The sequence below is a fragment of the Pituophis catenifer genome, unplaced genomic scaffold (assembly GCF_029215685.1).
Source record: "Pituophis catenifer annectens isolate HBS135680 unplaced genomic scaffold, rPitCat1.0.hap2 SCAF_2, whole genome shotgun sequence".
Taxonomy (NCBI): Eukaryota; Metazoa; Chordata; class Lepidosauria; order Squamata; family Colubridae; genus Pituophis; species Pituophis catenifer.
In genome coordinates this window covers 13123839-13144725 of record NW_027256882.1, presented here as the reverse complement: position 1 = coordinate 13144725, position 20887 = coordinate 13123839, and the positions used below count along the sequence as shown (strand labels likewise).

General features: G+C 41.5%; 1 protein-coding gene across 1 annotated transcript; it reads left to right on the top strand.

The window, feature by feature from the left end:
* The first annotated feature begins 2736 nt into the window (after positions 1–2736).
* Positions 2737–20320, top strand: LOC139309866 (vomeronasal type-2 receptor 26-like). The gene is made up of 5 exons (XM_070934063.1): positions 2737–2852; positions 8773–9064; positions 11315–11542; positions 17580–17706; positions 19422–20320. Exons 1-5 carry the CDS (start codon positions 2737–2739, stop codon positions 20318–20320), a joined length of 1662 nt encoding a protein of 553 aa, XP_070790164.1.
* The last annotated feature ends 567 nt before the right edge of the window (positions 20321–20887 follow it).

Genomic DNA, 20887 nt, shown 5'->3' with positions numbered 1-20887 from the left:
GCTGTTTCTTCTGTCTTGGCCAAAACAATCATGGTGGTGCTAGCCTTCCTGGCTACAAAGCCAGGAAACAGAGTGAGAAAATGGCTAGGAAGGAGTTTGACTAACTCCATCATCCTTTGTTCTTCCAGTATTCAGGCGGTCATCTGCAGTATCTGGCTGGTGGTCTCTCCTCCATTTCCTGATTCTGATATGCACTCCCAGTCAGGAGAGATTGTACTTCAGTGCAACGAAGGCTCTCTTCCCATGTTTTATGTTGCTCTTGGTTACATGGGCCTCCTGGCCACCATCTGCTTCATAGTGGCTTTCCTGGCCAGGAACCTCCCTGGGACCTTCAACGAAGCCAAGCTGATCACCTTCAGTATGCTGGCCTTCTGTAGTGTCTGGGTGTCTTTTGTACCCACCTACCTGAGCACCAAAGGGAAGTACATGGTGGCTGTGCAGGTCTTCTCCATCTTGGCCTCCAGTGCTGGCCTGCTGGGCTGCATCTTCATGCCCAAGTGCTACATTATTTTAATAAGACCAGATCTGAACATAAAGGAACAGCTAATAGTGAAAACATAAACCATTCATTTTCTGCATTTTTCCTCTCCAGATTATAAATTTACGTACATCCTCTCCTACCTCTAAAAATATTTGTATCAGACTTTAAGTTGTGTGGATTTCAGTTTCTACAGATTGTAACAATGATGATGTCAGATGGGAATTCTTGGAAGTCTATACATTTGCCAAGACTGGCAAATGCTGTTCTAGAAAATTCTTTAATATTAGAGGTGCAATCTCCACTTTAGTGGGAAGCATTTTCTATCTGTTTAGAATAATGGATTTACTTTTTTATGGCTATTATATTATTATTACTATTATTACTATTATTATTATCTCTTTTATTCATTAAACATGAAATTCAGTCAACTGAACATTTAAAAATGTGTCACAAATACGATTGACTGGTGCTAATGGTTGATACGGGTTGCTGACAGCGTCCTAGGTATCAACCAAGTATCATATAAGATGTTCCGAGTAGCGCAGTTTTTTCCAGTTCCACTGGTGTTATTGCAGGAAGCTGCAATTTCTTGATGTGTTTTGTAAAATTCTTGGACATGGTACCAAGTGCCCCGATGACAATGGGTATCACCGTTACATGTTTCATCCATAGCCGTGTAGTTTCGATGGCCAGGTCGTGATATTTCATGATTTTTTTTTGAGCATTTTATTTTATGTTTCTCTGTCATCATAATATAAAATGCATCTTTTACATAATAAAAACATAATACAAGTATAACAATAAAAGCATCAAATCAACTCAAATCACTTCAGGTCAAATGAAGAGACAGAAACAAACAGAAAAGGCAACCCTCAGAAGTGTGGGATTTGCACTCATTGCAACCCAAAAATAGGTGGGTTGTTTTGAATCAAGTGCAGTTTCTGAATATGCTTTAGGGCAGTGTTTCTCAGCCTTGGACACTTGAACACTTGACTTCTAGTCCAGGCTTGAACTCTGACTGAAAAGGATCTGGATAATTTACTTTATCTAGGTTGCTGTGAAGTTGGTTCACTACTACATTATCAACAACCTTTTTTCAAAAGGACAGGTTGGAAACCTGTCAGTAGTTGTCTAACATCAGTGAGTCCATGATGACATCTTCAGGAAGGGATCAGTGAGTCCATGATGACATCTTCAGGAAGGGATGTACCACAGCCTTCTTCATGCTATCCAGCTCTTCTGGAACAAGCACTGACAATTTTGCAGACCCAAATGGTCATGGCTATTCCTGTTGCCTATACAACTGGGAGGGACAGTGAACAGCTAGCAAATGGCAGAAGATAACTGAGATAGCATGCTATCTTCAGAGGCCAAACATCAAAGGAGTGCTACATAAAGCAAGACAATGCTCTAGTCACCCCTAACATATCGATCTAGGAGGAGTCAAGGCTACAGTGATTCCAAGTGATTTTATCAGCAAAATTCTGTGCAAACTGGTCACCAGTTACCAGGTGGGAGAATGGAGGTCTATTTTCCCCTAAATGGAAAATGAAACACGTTATACAGGGCTGTTCAATAAGGAAGGGGAAGTAAGCACTTTTTTATTGGCACAGTGGGGAGCTTAGATCTGACCCATGGGGCCACTCTGGAAACAGCCAAGGACCAGCCCGTGGTGCCTCTGTCAGTAAAAACGGAGCTTGTGCCAACAGAGGCACCGTGGGCCACTTTCCCTGGCAGAGGGTTGCAGGAGGCTGTCGAACTCAGGGGCCCATTGTCTCTGGCAGAGCACTTGGGCCATCACAGGCACCTTTGACATGAGTGACGTTGACCTGACCATGCCCACCCTGGTCCCCCACAGTCAAACACAACCCTGATGCGGCCCTCAGTGAAATCGAGTTTGACACCCATGACTTAGACCGGGTGTCGGCAACCCGTGGCTCCAGAGCTGCATTTGGCTCTTTGGCCCCTCTGCTCTGGCTCCCTGTGCCATCACTGGTTGGCCCCACCCCTCGCCCCTTTTATTTTTTTTCGATATTTTTTGAAACCAGGATGGCTGAGGAACGATCGCCAGCTGCAGTGGAGGCTTCCCTTTGGGCGATCCTCCACCCCCACTTCCTCTTGTGATCCCCTGGCAGGCTGTGGCTGAGCCGGGAGCATGCACACGCCTGAGGAGACCCTCCTCAAGCTAGCGCAAAAGAGCAGGAAAGGGGTGGGTGGGCCGGCCAGCTGCTCACATAAGGAGGGTCTCCCCGCATATGCGCACGCTCCCGGCTCAGCCACAGCCTGCCAGGGGATCACAAGAGGAGGAGGGGGTCACCGGAGAGTGCACGAGTGAAGTGGCCCTGTACCTGCATTCACGCCATATTTGCGCGTAAGGCAGCCTTCGCTTCCTGTCGCTTCAGGCTGGAGTTCGTGCCCTCCGCGCTCAGCAGAAGAGCTGCCGGGGGTTGGGGAATGACACGGCAAGGTGATGGCTCGAACTTAAGTGCAGGAGAGTCCTGTTGCATCCTGTTAAGACCCTCCTTAAGCGTGCATGCCTTTGCTGCCCTTTGGCGCTTGGTTGCGGAGGCTCTCCCCACGCGTGCGCACACTCCTGGCTCAGCCACAGCCAGTTAGGTGGTCACGAGAGGAAAAGGAGGGGGGAAGGAGGAGGACAGTCACCTGAAGGGAAGCCTCCGTTGCTGCTGGCGATCTTTTCTCAGCCAGTCCGGATTTCCAAAAAGAAGAAATAAAGAGAGTAGCAAAGCATCCCAAGAAGAGCTTGCTGGCTTGGCCCAGCCACGGCTTTTCGAGAGAGACACAGACACATGCACACACACACATGCACGCACACATAGATGAGTGAGAGACACAGAAACACAGTGATACACAGAAAGGGTGTGAGAGAGAGACATAGACACATACAAAGTGATACAGAGTGGGGGAGAGGGGAATAGGGAGAGGGGAGAGAGAAAGATAAAGAGTGAGAGAGAAACATGGGGGAGAGAGGAGAGGGAGAAGAAATAGGAAGATAGGGAGAGAGACAGAGAGATACAGAGAGATAGAGAAGGGGGAGTGGGGAGACAGATAGAGGGGGAAAGGGGAAGATAGGGAGAGGGGGAGAGAGAGACAGAGAGAATGGTTTTATGGTTGGGTAGGCGTGGCTGGGGGGTGTCATGTGACTGGGTGGGAATGAGTGCCATCAAGTTGGCCATGCCCACCCAGGTTTTGGGGCTCCCGGTATGTGTTTTTTTCTGTGGGAAACTGGTCCAAATGGCTCTTTGAGTGTTTAAGGTTGCAGACCCCTGACTTAGACATATATATCACTTTACAGTGCACTTTATAGCCCTCTCTAAGCGGTATACAGAGTCAGCATATTATTGTCCCAACAATTTTGGGTCCTCATTTTACCCACCTCGGAAGGATGGAAAGCTGAGCCAGCCTTGAGCCTGGTGAGATTTGAACTGCCAAATTGCAGTCAGCCGGCAGTCAGCAGAAGTAGCCTGCATTACTGCACTCTAACCACTGTGCCACCATGGCATATACTGTATATTTGTAATGTACAGATTAACTTAAATGTCAGTACTTTGTACCGGACATGTGGGACAGAGTAGGGATAGTTTGAGTACTGCCCACTCTGCTTCCCACTAGCCTCCCTTTCTTTGGCCTTGGATCTGGCGTTGAGGACTCCCAGGCTGATTGTCCTGGGAAATGTGAACATGCATACCAATATGCTTTTTCATGAGCAGCCCAAGAATTCAGAAACTCCTGGTTTATAGGCCAGCTCCTTATCCACTACACCAAACTGTTTTTCATAATACATGAAATTTTAAGTGTGTTTTATTGTAAACTGCTCAGAGAGGTTCAGCTATTGGATGCTTTAAAAAGTTAATAAATATAATGAAATAAATGTTTATTTGTTCGTATCCATGCCCTTCAGATCTATGCAGTCAGGTTTCCTAAACTGCTACATTCCCCCATTACATCAGAATCCTTCTCTGTGGTGGAAAGGTAGCTAAAATCTCTGCCTTCAGAAAATCATCAGAGATGAGCGAGCAGCCTCCAGCACCTTTGAAAAACATGTTTTCTTGGCTTTGCAGAGCAAATTTGGGGTGTCACAAGAGTTAAAATCTTCAATATGGTGATTTGTGTTGTCTTCTTAATGAATCTCCAGGGACTTTCCCTACAACTGCCTTTGGCATAAATATCAGAACAGGGAGGACATGGGATGATATCTTGGCCTTGCGTCTGAAGTGACAGTACTATAATTGCTCCACAGAAAACTGACATTCAAGGCATGACTGTAAGAAGAACTTCTTTCCTAAGATCCCCTTCAGAGATAAATCTTCTCTTGCTTCACACTGCATCAGGAGAATCACCAAAGTCTTAGACTTTGCCTGCTTCCAGTCCTGTTCCTCATTCCTTGGGACAAGTAAAGTGCTTAAAAATGCAAAGAGAGAATCTTCTTCTTATTCTGCTTCTGCTTTCCCAGATAACCTGTGAGATGCTGAAGGCAAAATGCTCCTTAACTTCACCACGAAATGCACTAGACTGGAAGTATCATTTCAAGCCTGGTGATTATCTCATTGGTGGGATCATCTCTGCAAATAAAGCTATACGTCCCCTTTACAACTTCAGTGCAAGTCCATCCAGTCAAGTTTTTCTCTGGTGAGTCAATTTTGGCAGATGGAGTTGCTGCTCCTTCATTTGCTGCTGATTTTCTTTATCTCTCTCTCTCTTTTACAATGGGCTGTTCTCAGTATCAGGTCTGTCGTAAATTGCTGCTGGGGATGAGAAAGTCTTTTGGGATCCATCAACTCTAAAATAACACCAAATGCATTACCTTCTTTTTCAGAAACTTCAGATGAAGAAATTCCTTTTGAACCTAAAAGTTACCAACAAGCTGCAGTGCCTTTTCTCTTTCTGCAGTCTCTTTGTGAAATGTCCCAATGCACCAATCATAGCATATATTAATTGTCCCCAAAGCTCCTTAGATGAATTCTTCCCTATCTCTCTGAAGCCGATAAGGCAAAAAAGTCTTCAGGGCAAAGCAGGACAGTGAAGGACCCAGAAGAAAAATGGAAAAATCCAATGAAAAGAAACAAAAGATAGCAACACAAACAAGAATTCTTACTTTAAGATTCAGAGCTTTATTTCATGAGCAATTTGGAACATGAATATCATAGTATCACAATATCATAACATTACTTAAATCAATAACTCATTGCAATGTAGTCCAATGACACAGCTGGTCCTGCAAGGACAGCTATAAGCCAATGACCCTGAGATGATCCCGAGCACTATCATTTATACACTTTTTCTAACAGCCACACACAGATGTTGTGAAATGAAATGTTTCTTGCAACATTTCATAAACTGTTCCCTTGTTCTTTCTTGTTGACCATCAGTTTCTACATACACCCATGTACATCTGAAACCTCTATCCATCTGCTACTTTCAGTTCCTTATTTCTCTCAGTTTCATTGTTCTAGTTCAAATATACTCTCAAAACTATCTATTTTGCAAAATCATATTACACAAATTGTAACAGCTCAGCACATTAGAAATAGTTCATTGTCATTATGAAACCATCCCAGATGAAGACTTTAGTTCATATCTCTTTCTTAGGTCCTGCTATCAATCGCTTATGCCTTATCAAATCTAATAGATTAATAGGCTATATTTTCGTTTCCCATGCACCTACAGTTTCTATTTAATATGTCATTTTTATGAAGATCAGCAGAGAAGTTGATCAGAAGAGGAGAAAACCTGGACATTGGTAGTCACAGCAAAGATTCCACTGAGGCCAATTTCGTTTTCTTAGTTGACACAGATTGATTGATTACATTCAATTAATGCCATTAAGTCATTCTCAACTCCTGTTCTTTCAAGTCTCCCAAGCATGCAGTCATCAGTAGTGTAACTGAGTCCACCCACCTTGCTGCTGGCTGTCTTCTTCTCTTTCCTTCCACCTTTCCCGGCATTTTAGCCTTCTCCAGAGATTCGGGTCTTCAAGTAGGATAATTGGAGTCTGGTCACTTGTACCTCAAGTGAGTGGGTTGATTTCTTTGATGATCAGTAGTTTTTATTAACTGTCCATGGTATTGTCAGGAGTCTTCTCCAACCAATGTTCAAGTCTCAATATTTTTCTTACTTTGCTTCTTCATCTTTCACTTCCACAAAGTGACTTGACTTGGATGATTCTGATCTTTATAGTTAGACTCATTGCAGCATTTGAAAATCTTTTCCAAAGCCTTCATGACTACTTTACCAAGTGCTAGTCTGTGGCATATTTCTTGACTGCTTGTTCCTTTAGTATTGATGGTTGATCCTAAAGGCAGAAGCTTTCCTACACTCATTATCTTAACAGAATAACAGAATATCAGAATTGGAAGGGACCTTGGAGGTCTTCTTATCCAACCCCATGTTCCAGCAGGAAACCTTATTCCATTCCAGACAAGTGGCTGTCCAATCTCTTCTGATGGGGCACCCACAACTTCTGGAGGCAAGCCATTTAAGTGATTAATTGTTTTCACTGTCAGGAAATTTCTTCTTATTTCTAGGTTAAATCTCTCCTTGATGAGTTTTCATCTATTGCTTCTTGTCTTGGTGCTTTGGAGAATAGATTGACCTCTTCTTCTTTGTGACAGTGCCTTAAATGTTGGAAGAATGGTATCATGTCACCCCTAGTCCTTCTCTACGTATACCCAGTTCCTACAATCCAGTTCCTGCAACCATTCTTCATATGTTTTAGCCTCCAGTCCCCTAATCATCTTCGTTGTTGTTCTCTGCACTCTTTCTAGAGTCTCAACATCTTTTTTATATTGTGGTGACCAAAACTGGATGAAGTATTCCAAGTGGGGTCTTACCAAAGGAGTATAAAGTGCTGCTAACACTTCATCTGAACTTGATACTATCCCTCTGTTGATGCAGCCTAGGACTGCATTGGATATATATATATATATATTGCAATGCTGGGTCATATTTAAGGGATTGTTCACTAGGACACCTAAATGCCTTTCATAGTTCCTACAATTGAGCAAGGTACCACCTATTCTATACATTTGGTTTTTCTTTTTTTCCATACATTTTTCTTTTATTCCAAAGATCAAAATACAAAATCCAAAGAAAAAATTAAACAAAGACAAAACAAAACTAGACAAAAACATTAACAATTGAAACATCAAAAACAAAAACATATTATTATATAAACTTTTATTTGTTTTGCATCTGCATTGACCTGTCATACATTGGTGTATATAAAGAAAAAAACAGCTAATGTGAATAAACATGAAAAGGTTGAACTGCTGGATAATATTACTATGGAAGTGAAAATAACCTATGTAGGGTTCAGCTGCAGATAAGATTAAAAGCAACTGATTGCCCAGGAGGAACTTTCCAATATATGAAAAATCAGCAAAAACATTATGAATTCTAGAATAGCAGTAAAACTGAATTCCCCTTTTCCCTTCTTTTATGTGTCACATACAGTATACAGAATGTTTCCTCCATTGTTTAGTTTTTAATTTAGAAGTTGAATATGCTAAAATCAAATATAAGAAAACCAAGTACAATAGTACTCCTTTGAGAGAAATGAATGGTCTAGAAACATGGAACGTACAATCAATCAATCAACCAGTCACTGTTCCAAACCAATCCAGCAAAAGAAGAGGCCACACTGTGAGCAGAACGGGTCTCTTTACTGGAGTTTCAGCTTGGCATGTGGTGAACAATTTAAGTAAAAGGGCTTCTAGCCAGCATTACTGGCTTCTGCTAGCCAGCTGGTTATATGGACTCAGCACACCCTGGCCTTCTGTTCCCGGTTGCTCCCAGATGGCTCTAGCAAGTACTTTTTGAGCCCGGCTTGCCCCCTGGCCAGCTCCAGCAAATACTCTTCAGGCCTGGATGGCTTCTGAAGCAACTGCAGTTGGCTTGCCTTCCTGGCTCCTCTCTCAGTGTGAGTCCCATTACCCAACGCCCATCTGTGCCCTCATGCATCCCCCTCCTCCTGCATGTGTGTGGCAACTCCGAAACGATCCTTTGTGGCAACTTTGAATGGTGCGCTGTCTTGGACATTGACCCATCCATCCATCCATCCATCCATCCATCCTCTTGATCATATAATCAACCTTCTCAGTGGTTCCTTTTTTCAGATATTATATATCACAAGTGTCACTCATGCCTGTCACATACTATTTATCTTCCTGAATTAAGAACTTTACTTATTTCCATTTAAGTCCAAAAAGCAAGAAGTAAATTTGACACTGACATTAAGTTTGGATAGTGATGTGATACACCATTAATTTATGTAGGATATTTAAACAGGATAACTGGTACCTCTTGTCCTTCTTGATTGCCATCCGTGAGATCAACCAGAACCCTCTGATCCTACCCAACATCACTCTGGGCTACAATGTCCATGACAGTAACTTCAACGCAGAAATGAATGCTGAAGCCCTGCTACACCTACTTTCTACAGGGGAGGCAAATGTACCAAACTACAAATGTGGAAGGCAGAAAAATCTGCTAGTCCTCCTTGAAGGCACTGATTCTGACCTCTCCTATCATATTGCAACCATGCTGAGCACCTACAAAATCCCACAGGTAGGAAGACAAACTTGCAACTTCTAGTACTTGGTACATTTCCATTCTGGAATTTATCAGAACCATCCCAAAATAGGAGATATTAAATGATGGAATAGAGATATAGCTAGCACAGTGTTTTAATGGCCAGATGAACTTCCTGTCGCCAATGCGGAGTTTTGTTCAGCAGATACATTCTCAGTGTGCCCAGAGAGAGAAATATCTGCCTCTACCTAGAATCAAACTCCCAGCCTCCTGATTGTGAGGTGAGAGCTCCACCTCTAGGCCACCGCACCACTCCAGAAAAAAAAAACATTCTAGAATACAGCGATGGAAACTTACTTTCATAAACTGACAAAGTTATGAGTGAGTCCATGACGAAACTAGAAATGTTAAGTCTCTGTTTACTAGTCTATATTCCTGCCTAGGAGGAAATATTTATCAATTCCTCCATATGATCATTAAGCAAATTCATGGGCATCAGTGGGCAATTTCTTTAGCTGTTTCTCAAGAAGTGAACAGGTTCCCATTCTGAGATGTGTTTGTCGAGGCGCTTGAAGAAAGAGGAAATGGCATGAAATTCTAGGAACCTCCTTCCCTTCTGGATTAGAAAAGATAGAAAATCCTAGTTAGTTTTTGACTTATGACCATTTAATGATGTTTTGAAGCTCTGATCACACTGAAAAAAGTGGCATGACCCATCCTTAAAGTTATGCATTGTACTGATCCCACATGGGGATTTCAATTTCAACTGGTTCGTATGTCAGGGTTCCAAATAACACCAACAAAATCAAATTCCAAGGCTTGCGATTCCTCAAAGCTAACTTTTATTAGAGATGTCATATTGGCACATCTGGGAAAACCCGAATCTGAAAGCTTCCGGGTTTTCCTCACCCAAAAGAAAGTTCAAGACTTTGCCCACTTCTCCCACATGTCCACCACTGCTCCAATCAGTTCCTTCACGAACCGAAGACAATCTCCACTTTCTTCTCTGCACAGCTGTCAGACACCATGGACTTGAACTTTTCTGTAAAGTTTTGTTATGGCTAATTCTACTTCACTCATGCAATCCCCTCTCCCAACTTCCCATGGTAGGATTGTGGCAGGCCTGGATCCTTAAGGCACAAAGGTAATATGGCTTCCAGGCATGACATTGTATTTATGATGATGCAGAGTTTTTGCTATCGTGTAATTGCAATTTGGAACCTTCTTGAACGACTTCCAAAAAGCAAAATCAATGGGGGAATCTATTTTCTTAATAACTGCAGTAAAAAATGGTTGTAAAATTAGGTCCAATTATGACATGACTTGCTTAATGATTACAGGGTTGTAAATTGAAGATTACCTCTGTTGGTTTGACATTTTACCCAATTCTAAATTAGGAAACTGTTTTCACTTGAAGCTGGTGTTTCATCAAAACAAAATCTATTGCAGAAATCCATACGTTAATTAAACTTAATTAAAATTTGAAATGTCCAAAGAAATAATTGAATTTTTATTATACTGTATATCCATGTTTTCTCTGCAAACAATTCATATGGACAACCAAATGTTCTTCTTCAAAAAGATGGGACTCTTCTTCTCATTGTGGACATTATATTCCAATTCCAATTTTGAGTTATAAAAATGCAAAATTTGATTTCATCAGTCATTATAAATTTCTTCCATTTTCTCCAGATCTCTTATGCTTTCATTTCTGATGATATGAACGATAAAACCCAGTTTTCTTTTTTCTATTGAATGCTCCCAAAAGAAGAAATCCAATATACAGGAATTGTTAAGGTGATCCATTATTTTAGATGGACCTCAGTGGCTCTTGTTGCTCCAGAAACTGATAATGGAGAAAGGTTCTTGAAAACTCTCGCAACTTTACTCTTGCAAAATAATATCTGTGCTGTTTTCTCACACAGTATATCAGGGTTCCATAGGAATACATTTGAAATACCCTCTAATTTATACGTGCAATGGAAACAAGTCAATGTATTTATTTACTATGCAGAGTCGACTTTGCAAAGTATTTATTTCTATGGGATGGAATTTATAGACCAAATATTGCAATTTTTGTTAAAACCCACCACTGGAAAAATTTGGATTGTCACAGCTATGTGGGATCTCACAATGGCTTTAAGAGACAACACTTTACAACACATTGTCAGCATTTTCTCCTTCTCTATCCAAGCAAAGAAAAAGATGAATTATGAAAATCTAGATCACCTTTTGTCTTCAATCACTGGCTTCGTTGACAATGCTTTTGTGTGTTCACTCAAAAAGCATCCCTTTCCTGTAAAACACTGGTTGAAATGCAAGGAAAAGGAACAGATGAGAACTCTAGCACAGGAGGAAATTGAAGGCACCCTTTCTCTTGACAGCCATCACATTTACAACACCATTTGGGCTGTGGTACGAGCTTTAAGTGAAGCCTGCACGTCCAGATCCAAGAGAAGGATTCTGAAAGAAGGTGGAAAGGTCTTTGAATTGGAAACGCTTTCACCTTGGCAGGTACTTCTTTCTCCATCAAGAACCTCTCCGCGGAATAGAACATTCACCTTATAATGTCACTTACAAAAATTCGTAAGAAAATACACAGCTTATAATGAAGGAAAAGTCAAGATCCTCTTGAGAAAAGGTTCCAAGCATCCAGAACAGATTATGAATTTTTCTCTTTTGCCTACCTTTACACATTTATATAGTAGGCCAAACAGTGGTATGGGGACTAGGCTCATAAAGGTTGAATGGAAAATGTTATCATTTGGATCTTCCAGATCTGGAATCTCAGGATAGGATTGTGTTTTGTGCTAGTTCTCCTCCTTCCTGTGACTGATTCCAGAATGTTGACAGAGAGAAAGAGATCTAGCCTGCAGCCCCTACTTTGTGGGATTCCTTAGGGCTCTGTTCTCTCTCCCCTTCTATTTAACATTTACATGAGCCCATTGGGTGAGCTGACCCATCAGTTTGGGGTGAGATATCATCAATACGCAGATGATACCCAGCTCTATATCTCTATCCCAGGCCCCTTGAGTGATGCCATTTATGTCCTATCCCAGTGTCTGGGGGCTGTTGGGGATTGAATGGGGTGAAATGGATTTTGATTCAACCCTTGCAAGATGAGGTGGTTGTGGGTATTTGGACTTCCTGCAGACAAGGATTTTCCATCTTTGGTCCTGGATAGGGTGGCACTGCCCCAAACAAATCCATTGCACAATGAGCCTCATAGGCTCAAGCTCCTGCTCAAAGAGCAGGTGGCAGCTGTTGCCAGGAGGGCCTTCACACACCTTTGGCTGGTGTGGCAGTTGCATCCCTATCTGGACTGGGAAGCTCTGCTCACAGTAACTGATGCCCTTATAACCTTCAGATTAGATTATTGTAATACATTCTACATGGGGCTGCCCTTGAAGATTATGTGGAAACTTCAACAACTAGTGGCAGAATGCAGCCATGTAGATAGTAAGTGGTGCCAGATGTATGGTACATATAACACTACCTCTGGTTGAGCTGCACTAGTTACCATTGTGTTTCCAGGTATAATTCAAGGTAATGTTGGTTCCTATAAAGCCCTACATAGCTTGGGATCAGGGTCCCTGAGAGATTGCCTTTTTTCTAGACTTTCTACCCTTCCAACAAGATCAAATAGAATGGCATGCTGCAAATTTCATCAGGCAAAGAATGTCAGCTGACAGGGACTAGGAAGTGAGATTTTTGCAGTACCCTTGCTCTGTGAAACTCTTCCCTTTATAGATTAGATTGGCTTCAATCTGTTAACCTTCCATAAAGCTTTAAAAATCTGGCTATGATCTCAAGCCTGGGGTGCTACCTGTGCCAAGCGCCCCACCTTCTGGCTATATTGCAAATGGCAGATATCTTGCTTTGTATATACTTCAAATAAATGTTTTATTTTATTTATTTATTTATTTATTGGTTCGATTTATATGCCGCCCTTCTCCGGAGACTCAGGGCGGCTTACAATGCATTAAGCAATAGCCTTCATACTTTTGTATATACCTGCTTAGTAGGGCTTTCGGCTTTCGAACACCCCCTAAGCGGTGTTCTTTTTTATACAAAGTCAGTTTATTGCCCCCACAACCTGGGTCCTCATTTTACCTACCTTGGAAGGATGGAAGGCTGAGTCAACCTTGAGCCTGGTGAGATTTGAACTCACAGTAATTGCAGGCAACTGGCAGCTAAGTGCTACTTAACAGACTTTAGTCCGCTGCGCCACCAAGGCTTTTAATGCTTTTTACTGTTTTAAAATATTTTTATGATTTTAATTCTAATATATGTTTTGAATTGTGAGCCGTCCAGAGTCCTTTGCTGAGATGGGTGGCTATGGAAATCAAATCATAAATCAATCAATATTGTGTAACAGAAGCAGCATTTTCAGCACCAATTAAGTTGAAGGACAAAATTAGTGAATCAAATATAAAAATCTTAAGAAAAAGCATATGGTCATAGTCCCATGTGAAAGAGAAAGAATTATGGAGCTATTGAGCTAATACAGTATCTAATTTGATCAAAAGCATACTACATTCCTAAAGCTAATTTTCACTGTTGTATATGGGACCCTCTATCAATAAAACCCATAGCCATAAAAATAAATTCATAAATTCATTGGATTCTTAGATTTCTGAGAATATTTACTTATTTAATGTATATATGCCACCTTTCTCACCCTCAATTGTCAGAAAAGTTATTAGTAATGAATTTTACCCAGTCCGATAATGGTTAAATGATTTTACTATGGAATTCTGTTTTAGGAAAATAAATAAATTGATAAAGATGCTTGACAAAAAGATAAACTATTAATTTGGAGGACAAAATTGTATTTTCTCAGGTTTTTTGCATATAAATGTAACTGCCAGTGCCTGAGGCAATAAGGGAGTTTTGGATTATTAACTAAAGATAAAATTAGAATGAGTATGAAAGGTAAATTCATGCTATACCAACTCCAATTCACCTCAATGGATTGAACATGGGTGGGTTAATTAATTTTCTGTTCACTCTGGCTTTTATACACTTGTCACCTACGTTAGACTTTAGTACTTTTGCCAAAAGAGAAAGCCCAGAGTGTATCATAATACATAAGACAGCCTTTCCTGGATTATGTTTTATATTCTACTCATATAATATGGATGCATGGCAGGAGTTACTCTTTCCATTTCTAATTAAATATCCAGGTCTAAATCTTACCTCTAACCATTTCTTTCAGGTCAGTCTGATTCAACTTCCCTGGAAGTTGCTCAGTGTCAACCCTTTGTTTTTAGAATAAAATGCTATCTATCTTAAAGTAGCTCTTAGGCAGGGGTGAAATCTAAAAATTTTCCCTACCAGTTCTCTGGGCGTGGCTTAATTGGTGGTGGTGGGGGGCCGGGACGGCCCAGCTCCCGAACAAAGAGAACGGGTTCGGTGATGTCATATCGTCACCGCTATCGGCTCAGCTGAACCAGGCCGAACCGGGAGGAACCCACCACTGGTGGGTGGGAGGGCCAGGGATTTTTCCTCCCAGTTCTCCAAACTACCCACCTCCATTGCTAACTGATCGGCCGATCCGGTCTGAACCGAAAGCATTTCACCCCTGCTCTTAGGTATTCCTTGTCTGGATGGGGAGGAACAGGCTCAAGCTCAACCCTTCCAAGACTGAGTGGCTGTGGCTCCCGGCATCCCGATATAGTCAGTCATCACTGACTATTGGGGGCGAGTCCTTGGCCCCCACAGAAAGGGCTCGCAATCTGGGAGTCCTCCTGGATATGCAGCTGTCCTTGGAGGAACATCTGACGGCTGTAACCAGGGGGACCTTTTATCAAGTTCGCCTGATTCGCCAGTTGCGGCCCTTTCTTGATTGGGATTCCCTGTGCACAGTCACTCATGCCCTCGTCACCCCTCGCCTTGACTACTGCAATGCTCTCTACATGGGGCTCCCCTTGAGGGGCACCCGGAGGCTCCAGCTGGTCCAGAACACAGCAGCGCGGGTAGTGATGGGAGCAGCATGGCGCTCCCATGTAACACCGCTCCTGCGCGAGCTGCACTGGCTCCCGGTGGTCTTCTGGGTGCGCTTCAAGGTGTTGGTTATCACCTTTAAAGCGCTCCATGGCATAGGGCCTAGCTATCTTCGAGACCGCCTGCTGCTACCGACGACCTCCCAGCGACCTGTGCGCTCCCACAGAGAGGGCCTCCTCAGGGTGCCATCAGCCAAACAATGTAGGCTGGTGACCCCCAGGGGGAGAGCCTTCTCTGTGGGGGCACCTACCCTCTGGAATCAGCTGCCCCCAGAGATAAGGAGAATCCAAGACCTCAGTGCCTTCCGCCGTGCCCTTAAAACCCACTTTTTCCAGCAAGCCGGGCTGGCTTAGGAAGAAATTTTTTAAAATTTTTAAATGTTTAATTGGTTTGTGGTTTTTTAAATTTTGGGCCAAATTTATATAGATTTTAATTGTTTTTAATATTTGTATTTCATGTTTTTAATTCTGGCTATGCACCGCCCTGAGTCCTCAGGGAGAAGGGCGGTATATAAATTGAAAAATAAATAAATAAATAAAATAAATTAAGTTGATTACCCATTTTAGCTGTAGTTCTTTACTTAGCTGACAATTTCTGCATTGGCATTATGTCTATATATATTTTATTGTTCTTCAACACCTTCCTTGAAACTGGGACAATTACTTTAATACTGTATTCTGTACCAGCCTTTTCCACTTGGTCCCCTTTAGATCTGTCCACTGGCAATTGAAGGAATCCCACAGAGAAAAACCAGTGCAAACCATTTCAATCTTCTGAGCAAGAAAATTGCAGAGATATCCAGGAATAGAACTAAACTTCAAAATATTAATTTCAATTTCAAATTTCAAATCTTTATTGTCTGTGCACCACATATGTACAATGAGATTGGTTGAGCTCCCTCAGTGCACGCCCCCAACACAATACAACTCAGTGAAGACAGAAAATACCTAACCCAATAAATCATATTAACAACCCCCAGTCCTAATGAACCAGTGTGAACATGTTACACGTTGCACCGGCCCTGCAAGTCCATTGTACTACGTAATTATGTTATTTCGCATTCAGCAGTTTGACAGCCCACGGATAAAAACTGTTTTTCAGGTGGAAACTAATCAAGGAGAGAAGCAATTTAGAACTAAGGAGAAATTTCCTGACAGTTAGAACAATTAATAAGTGGAACAATTCGCCTGCAGAAGTTGTGAATGCTCCAATACTGGAAGTTTTTAAGAAGATGTTGGATAACCATTTGTCTGAAGTGGTGTAGGGTTTCCTGCCTGGGCAGGGGGTTGGACTAGAAGACCTCCAAGGTCCCTTCCAACTCTGTTATTCTATTCTATTCTATTCTATTCTATTCTATTCTATTCTATTCTATTCTATTCTATTCTATTCTATTCTATTCTATTCGTGTGGCTGGCTATGCTTCTATATCTCCTTCCTGATGGTAGGAGGATGAAGAAGTGGTGACCAGTGTGAGAGTCATCCCTGAGGATTTTCCTCTCTTAATGTCTTAAGATCAGAAATCCTAAAATTTGAAAAATGGATGACTTGAGTCAAGCATTTTCATTTTAAAAACAACACCACTGTATTTTTCCCATCATGCTAGATTCATCCTTTCCTGCAAAGCCCCCATTTTTACAACAATTCCATGGATGGGGTATATTTGGACAATAACCAAGAGCTTGCAGCTGACTTCGATATTGTGAACTGGTTGAATTCTCCTAACATGTCTCTTGTCAGAGTGAAATTTGGGAGTTTTGCAAGAGGGAATTCCCAGGAACCCAAATTTGTTATCGACCAGAATGCAATTACTTGGCCCAAATGGTTTAATAAGGTATGAAAACCATTTGATTAATTTTAGTTCTGTTTTTTGTTCTAAGAAGTGCAACACATGCTCAGTGGAGCACTTGCAAAGAATCTAGGAAGTGTTGCAAAAATTCAGAATAGTTGCAAAGAATTTCTCTTAACCTATTTGCCTTACATGTTCTTCTGCTTGACTAAATCCTAAGATTCAAATGAAACTGATTATGAAGAGTAAAAAAAGGTGCACAGAGAGTTCATAGGAACACATAATTTGCTGTTTTGTTTATGTATTCAATTTTAGACCCCCACAATCATTCAATTCTTGATGGTTCATAAGTATAAACAATGCCAGATTAAAATAATAAAATCATAAAAATGTTTATAATTGTCTTCAAACAAGAATAAACAATTCCTAAGAAGCTACACTATGTAAAAATAATAGATAATAAAAAAGGGATTGTAGAGGAACTCTTTTTAGATAGCCAATAGGCTCAAAGAAATATGATTTCCCATATTCTATAGCATGGAGACAATAACAATGAAGAATCTCCTTCTGGGCTTGATCTCGTTGATCTCATAGCAAGAGATAAGTTCAAGCATATGTAGTTGTTGCAGTTAAATTGACTTAGTCTTGTTTACAGGCTCTAGGTTAAACCAAGACCAGCCTAAGGCCTTTCCCCCTTTTTTTCTTTGAGAAGTTAGCCCTAAGTTATATTCTTTTATGTTCCTCTTTTTTTGTGCTCAGAATCTGCCTTCCTCCAGGTGTGTGGAAAGTTGTCAGTCTGGATTTTTCAAGGTGCATCAGGAAGGGAAGCCCATTTGCTGCTATGACTGTGTTTTCTGTGCAAAGGGGACTTTCTCTAATCAGGAAGGTGGGTAACTCCAGAAGAAATGGGCAGCTCTTCAATAAGAACATTAATGCTTCTTTACAAATCTTGGCCTTGTGTCTAAGGTAAGTGTAGTATCTGTTCTTATCGGTAGCTTGTGTGAAGATTCCACTTCTGCCATCTACTCTTCTTGGTCAGTTTTTCAAACAAGCCAAACATTTTAAGATAAAGTATATAGAGGAGAAAGATCATGGTGGATGAACTAAGTCAATAAAACCTTCATTAGCCTATGTTCCTCGCTACTGTTTATAAGCATAAAAATGTCCTTGGTGTTTAATAAAAATGGACACAGTCTCAAACATCGTATCTTCTTTTGGCTTTTCTATAACTTTTGTGTATGGTTGTCAATCATTCCACTGCATTAAGCAGCAAAAAATCCCTCCTGGGACATTTTTTCTCCAAGAGTATAACTTTAATGAAAAGCCATATGAGTATAGAAGTAGAAAAGCCAGTTCTGACATTTTCGCGTGCAAACAGCATAGGAAAACTTTTCCTTTTTCCTACTGGACCTCCCATTGTCTATTGTCCACCATTCAGTTGCACTTGCTTTATTTTGGAAATGGCCTGTCTGCCTTGGATGCTCTCAGGTGATGTCCTTGGGGTTTGGGTCTCTCTCACACTTCCAGGAGGCACACTTGCATTACAGGATTCCCTTCCGAACCTCCCTTACATTTCAATGCTTTCCTCCCCCCACCCCCACTCCTGTTACTGTTGTCTGGTTGCGAGCAGGGTTGCAAAGTGAGTCAACCATGACACTGGTTTTATCTTGGGAAGTATAGCAAAAGATAATAGACATTACTATTTTAAATAATATCAAACCTTTGTTGTCAGTGTACATGTGTACAATGAAATTGAATGAGCCTCCCTTGATGCAGCCCCCCCCCAAGAACACAGAATATATCTCAATTAATGAATAATTAAAAAATCCCTAAACCCAAATAAGTAATAATTAGCACACATTCTCATATACGTATATGTTTATAACATTATATTGCACCATATATACATGTCGCATGTTACACTGGCCCTGCAAGTCTATCACATTAAGCCTGATTGTTATGTTGCATTTAGAAGCCTGACGGCCATGGATAAAATTTTTCAGCCTATTCGTTCGGCTGGCTATATCGCCTGCCCGATGGTAGGAGAGTAAACAAGTGCTGACCAGGGTGTGAATCATCCCTGTGGATTTTCCTCACTTTGCTGAGACAGCGAGTCCTGGCAATTTCATCCAGTAGGGTTAGGGGGCAACCCATGAATTTTTGTGCTGTGCTGATCATCCTCTGTAATGCCTTTCTGTCTGCGGCTGTCAAGCTAGCGTACCATACCGTGACACAATATGTGAGGATGCTTTCTATCATAGACCAATAGAAGGAAGTCACCAACTGTTGTTCCACTTGATTTTTCAGCAAGACCCTAAGGAAATGGAGTCTCTGTTGAGCCTTTCTGACCACCTGGAACATGCTATTTTTCCAGATGAGATCTTGGCTAAGGTGCATTCCCGGGAATTTGAAAGAGGAGACCCTCTCCACATAGCCCCCCTTGATGTAGTGGGGCATGTTCCTCTCTCTGCTTCCAGAAGTCCAGCACCATCTCCTTTGCCTTGCTGATGTTTAGATACAAGTTGTTTTCTGAGCACCATGTAAATAACTTCTGGACTTCTTCCCTGTATGCCAATTCAACTCCTCCTTTTTTCTCCTCAGATGCAGATCATTGCAAGAAATGTCCAGAAGATCAACATCCAAATAACTTGCGAAATAAATGTTGTCCTAAGGAAATAACTTTCCTGGCCTACAATGAATATCTGGGAACCATCTTGGCTTCAATTGCACTCTTCTTCTCTTTAATTACAGCCTTTGTGTTAGCAATCTTTGTGAAGCACACAAATACTCCCATTGTCAAAGCCAACAACCAGGCCCTGTCGTACATCCTCCTGGTTTCCCTCCTTCTTTCCTTCTTGACCTCTTTTCTGTTTATTGGCCAGCCAAGGAGAGCCACTTGCCTTCTCCAACAAACAGCCTTCAACATCATCTTCTCAATTGCTGTCTCTTCTGTTTTGGCCAAAACAATCACAGTTGTACTTGCTTTTCTGGCCACAAAGCCAGGGAACAGCATAAGGAGATGGCTAGGGAAAAGATTGCCCAATACTATAGTACTGTGTTCTTCCAGTATCCAGGTGGTAATCTGCAGCATCTGGCTGGGAGTCTCTCCCCCATTCCTTGAGTCTGACATGCACTCCCAGACAGAAGAGATTGTGCTTCAGTGTAATGAAGGGTCTGTTTCCATGTTTTATGGTGCCCTTGCCTATATGGCTTTCATGGCTGCCATTTCCCTGATGCTGGCTTATCTGGCCCGAAATCTCCCTGGGGCCTTCAATGAAGCTAAGCTGATCACCTTCAGCATGCTGGTCTTCTGCAGTGTCTGGGTGTCCTTTGTGCCCACCTACCTGAGCACCAAAGGGAAGTATATGGTGGCCGTACAGGTCTTTTCTATTTTGACTTCTAGTGCCAGTCTGCTGATCTGCATATTTATTCCCAAGTGTTATATTATTTTACTAAGACCAAACCTGAATGCAAAGGAACAGCTAATTGGAAAAACATAAATCAACTGACTTCTTTCCTTGTTTATTTTTAAAGATCATATTTTCATGTATATTCTCCTTGATCTCTAAAAACATATGTAAGACATCACACATTTGTAGATTCCATCTTCAAAACTTTTTCTGGTTATGCTTTAACTAATCAAGGAGAGAAGCAACCTAGAACTAAGGAGAAATTCCTGACAGGCCAATTAATCAGTGGAACAACTTGCCTTCAGAAGTTGTAAATGCTCCAACACTGGAAATTTTTAAGAAGATGTTGGATAACCATTTGTCTGAAGTGGTATAGGGTTTCCTGACTAAGCAGGGGGTTGGAGTAGAAGACCTCCAAGGTCCCTTCCAACTCTGTTATTCTATTCTTTTACCTTGGTTATTCTTCCAGCAGGACTGTGGATTCTATAGTTCACTATCTGGTTGAAACTGACTCTGGCTGAAAGCCCGTGTTGTATTTTCTTATCTGGGCAAATTGTGCTTCACAAATAACCTTTGTTGAGTTCAACAATTTAAAATTACATTACAAATGAGGAATACACCTAGGCCTGAGATAGATATGTTAGAAAGAATTCTCCT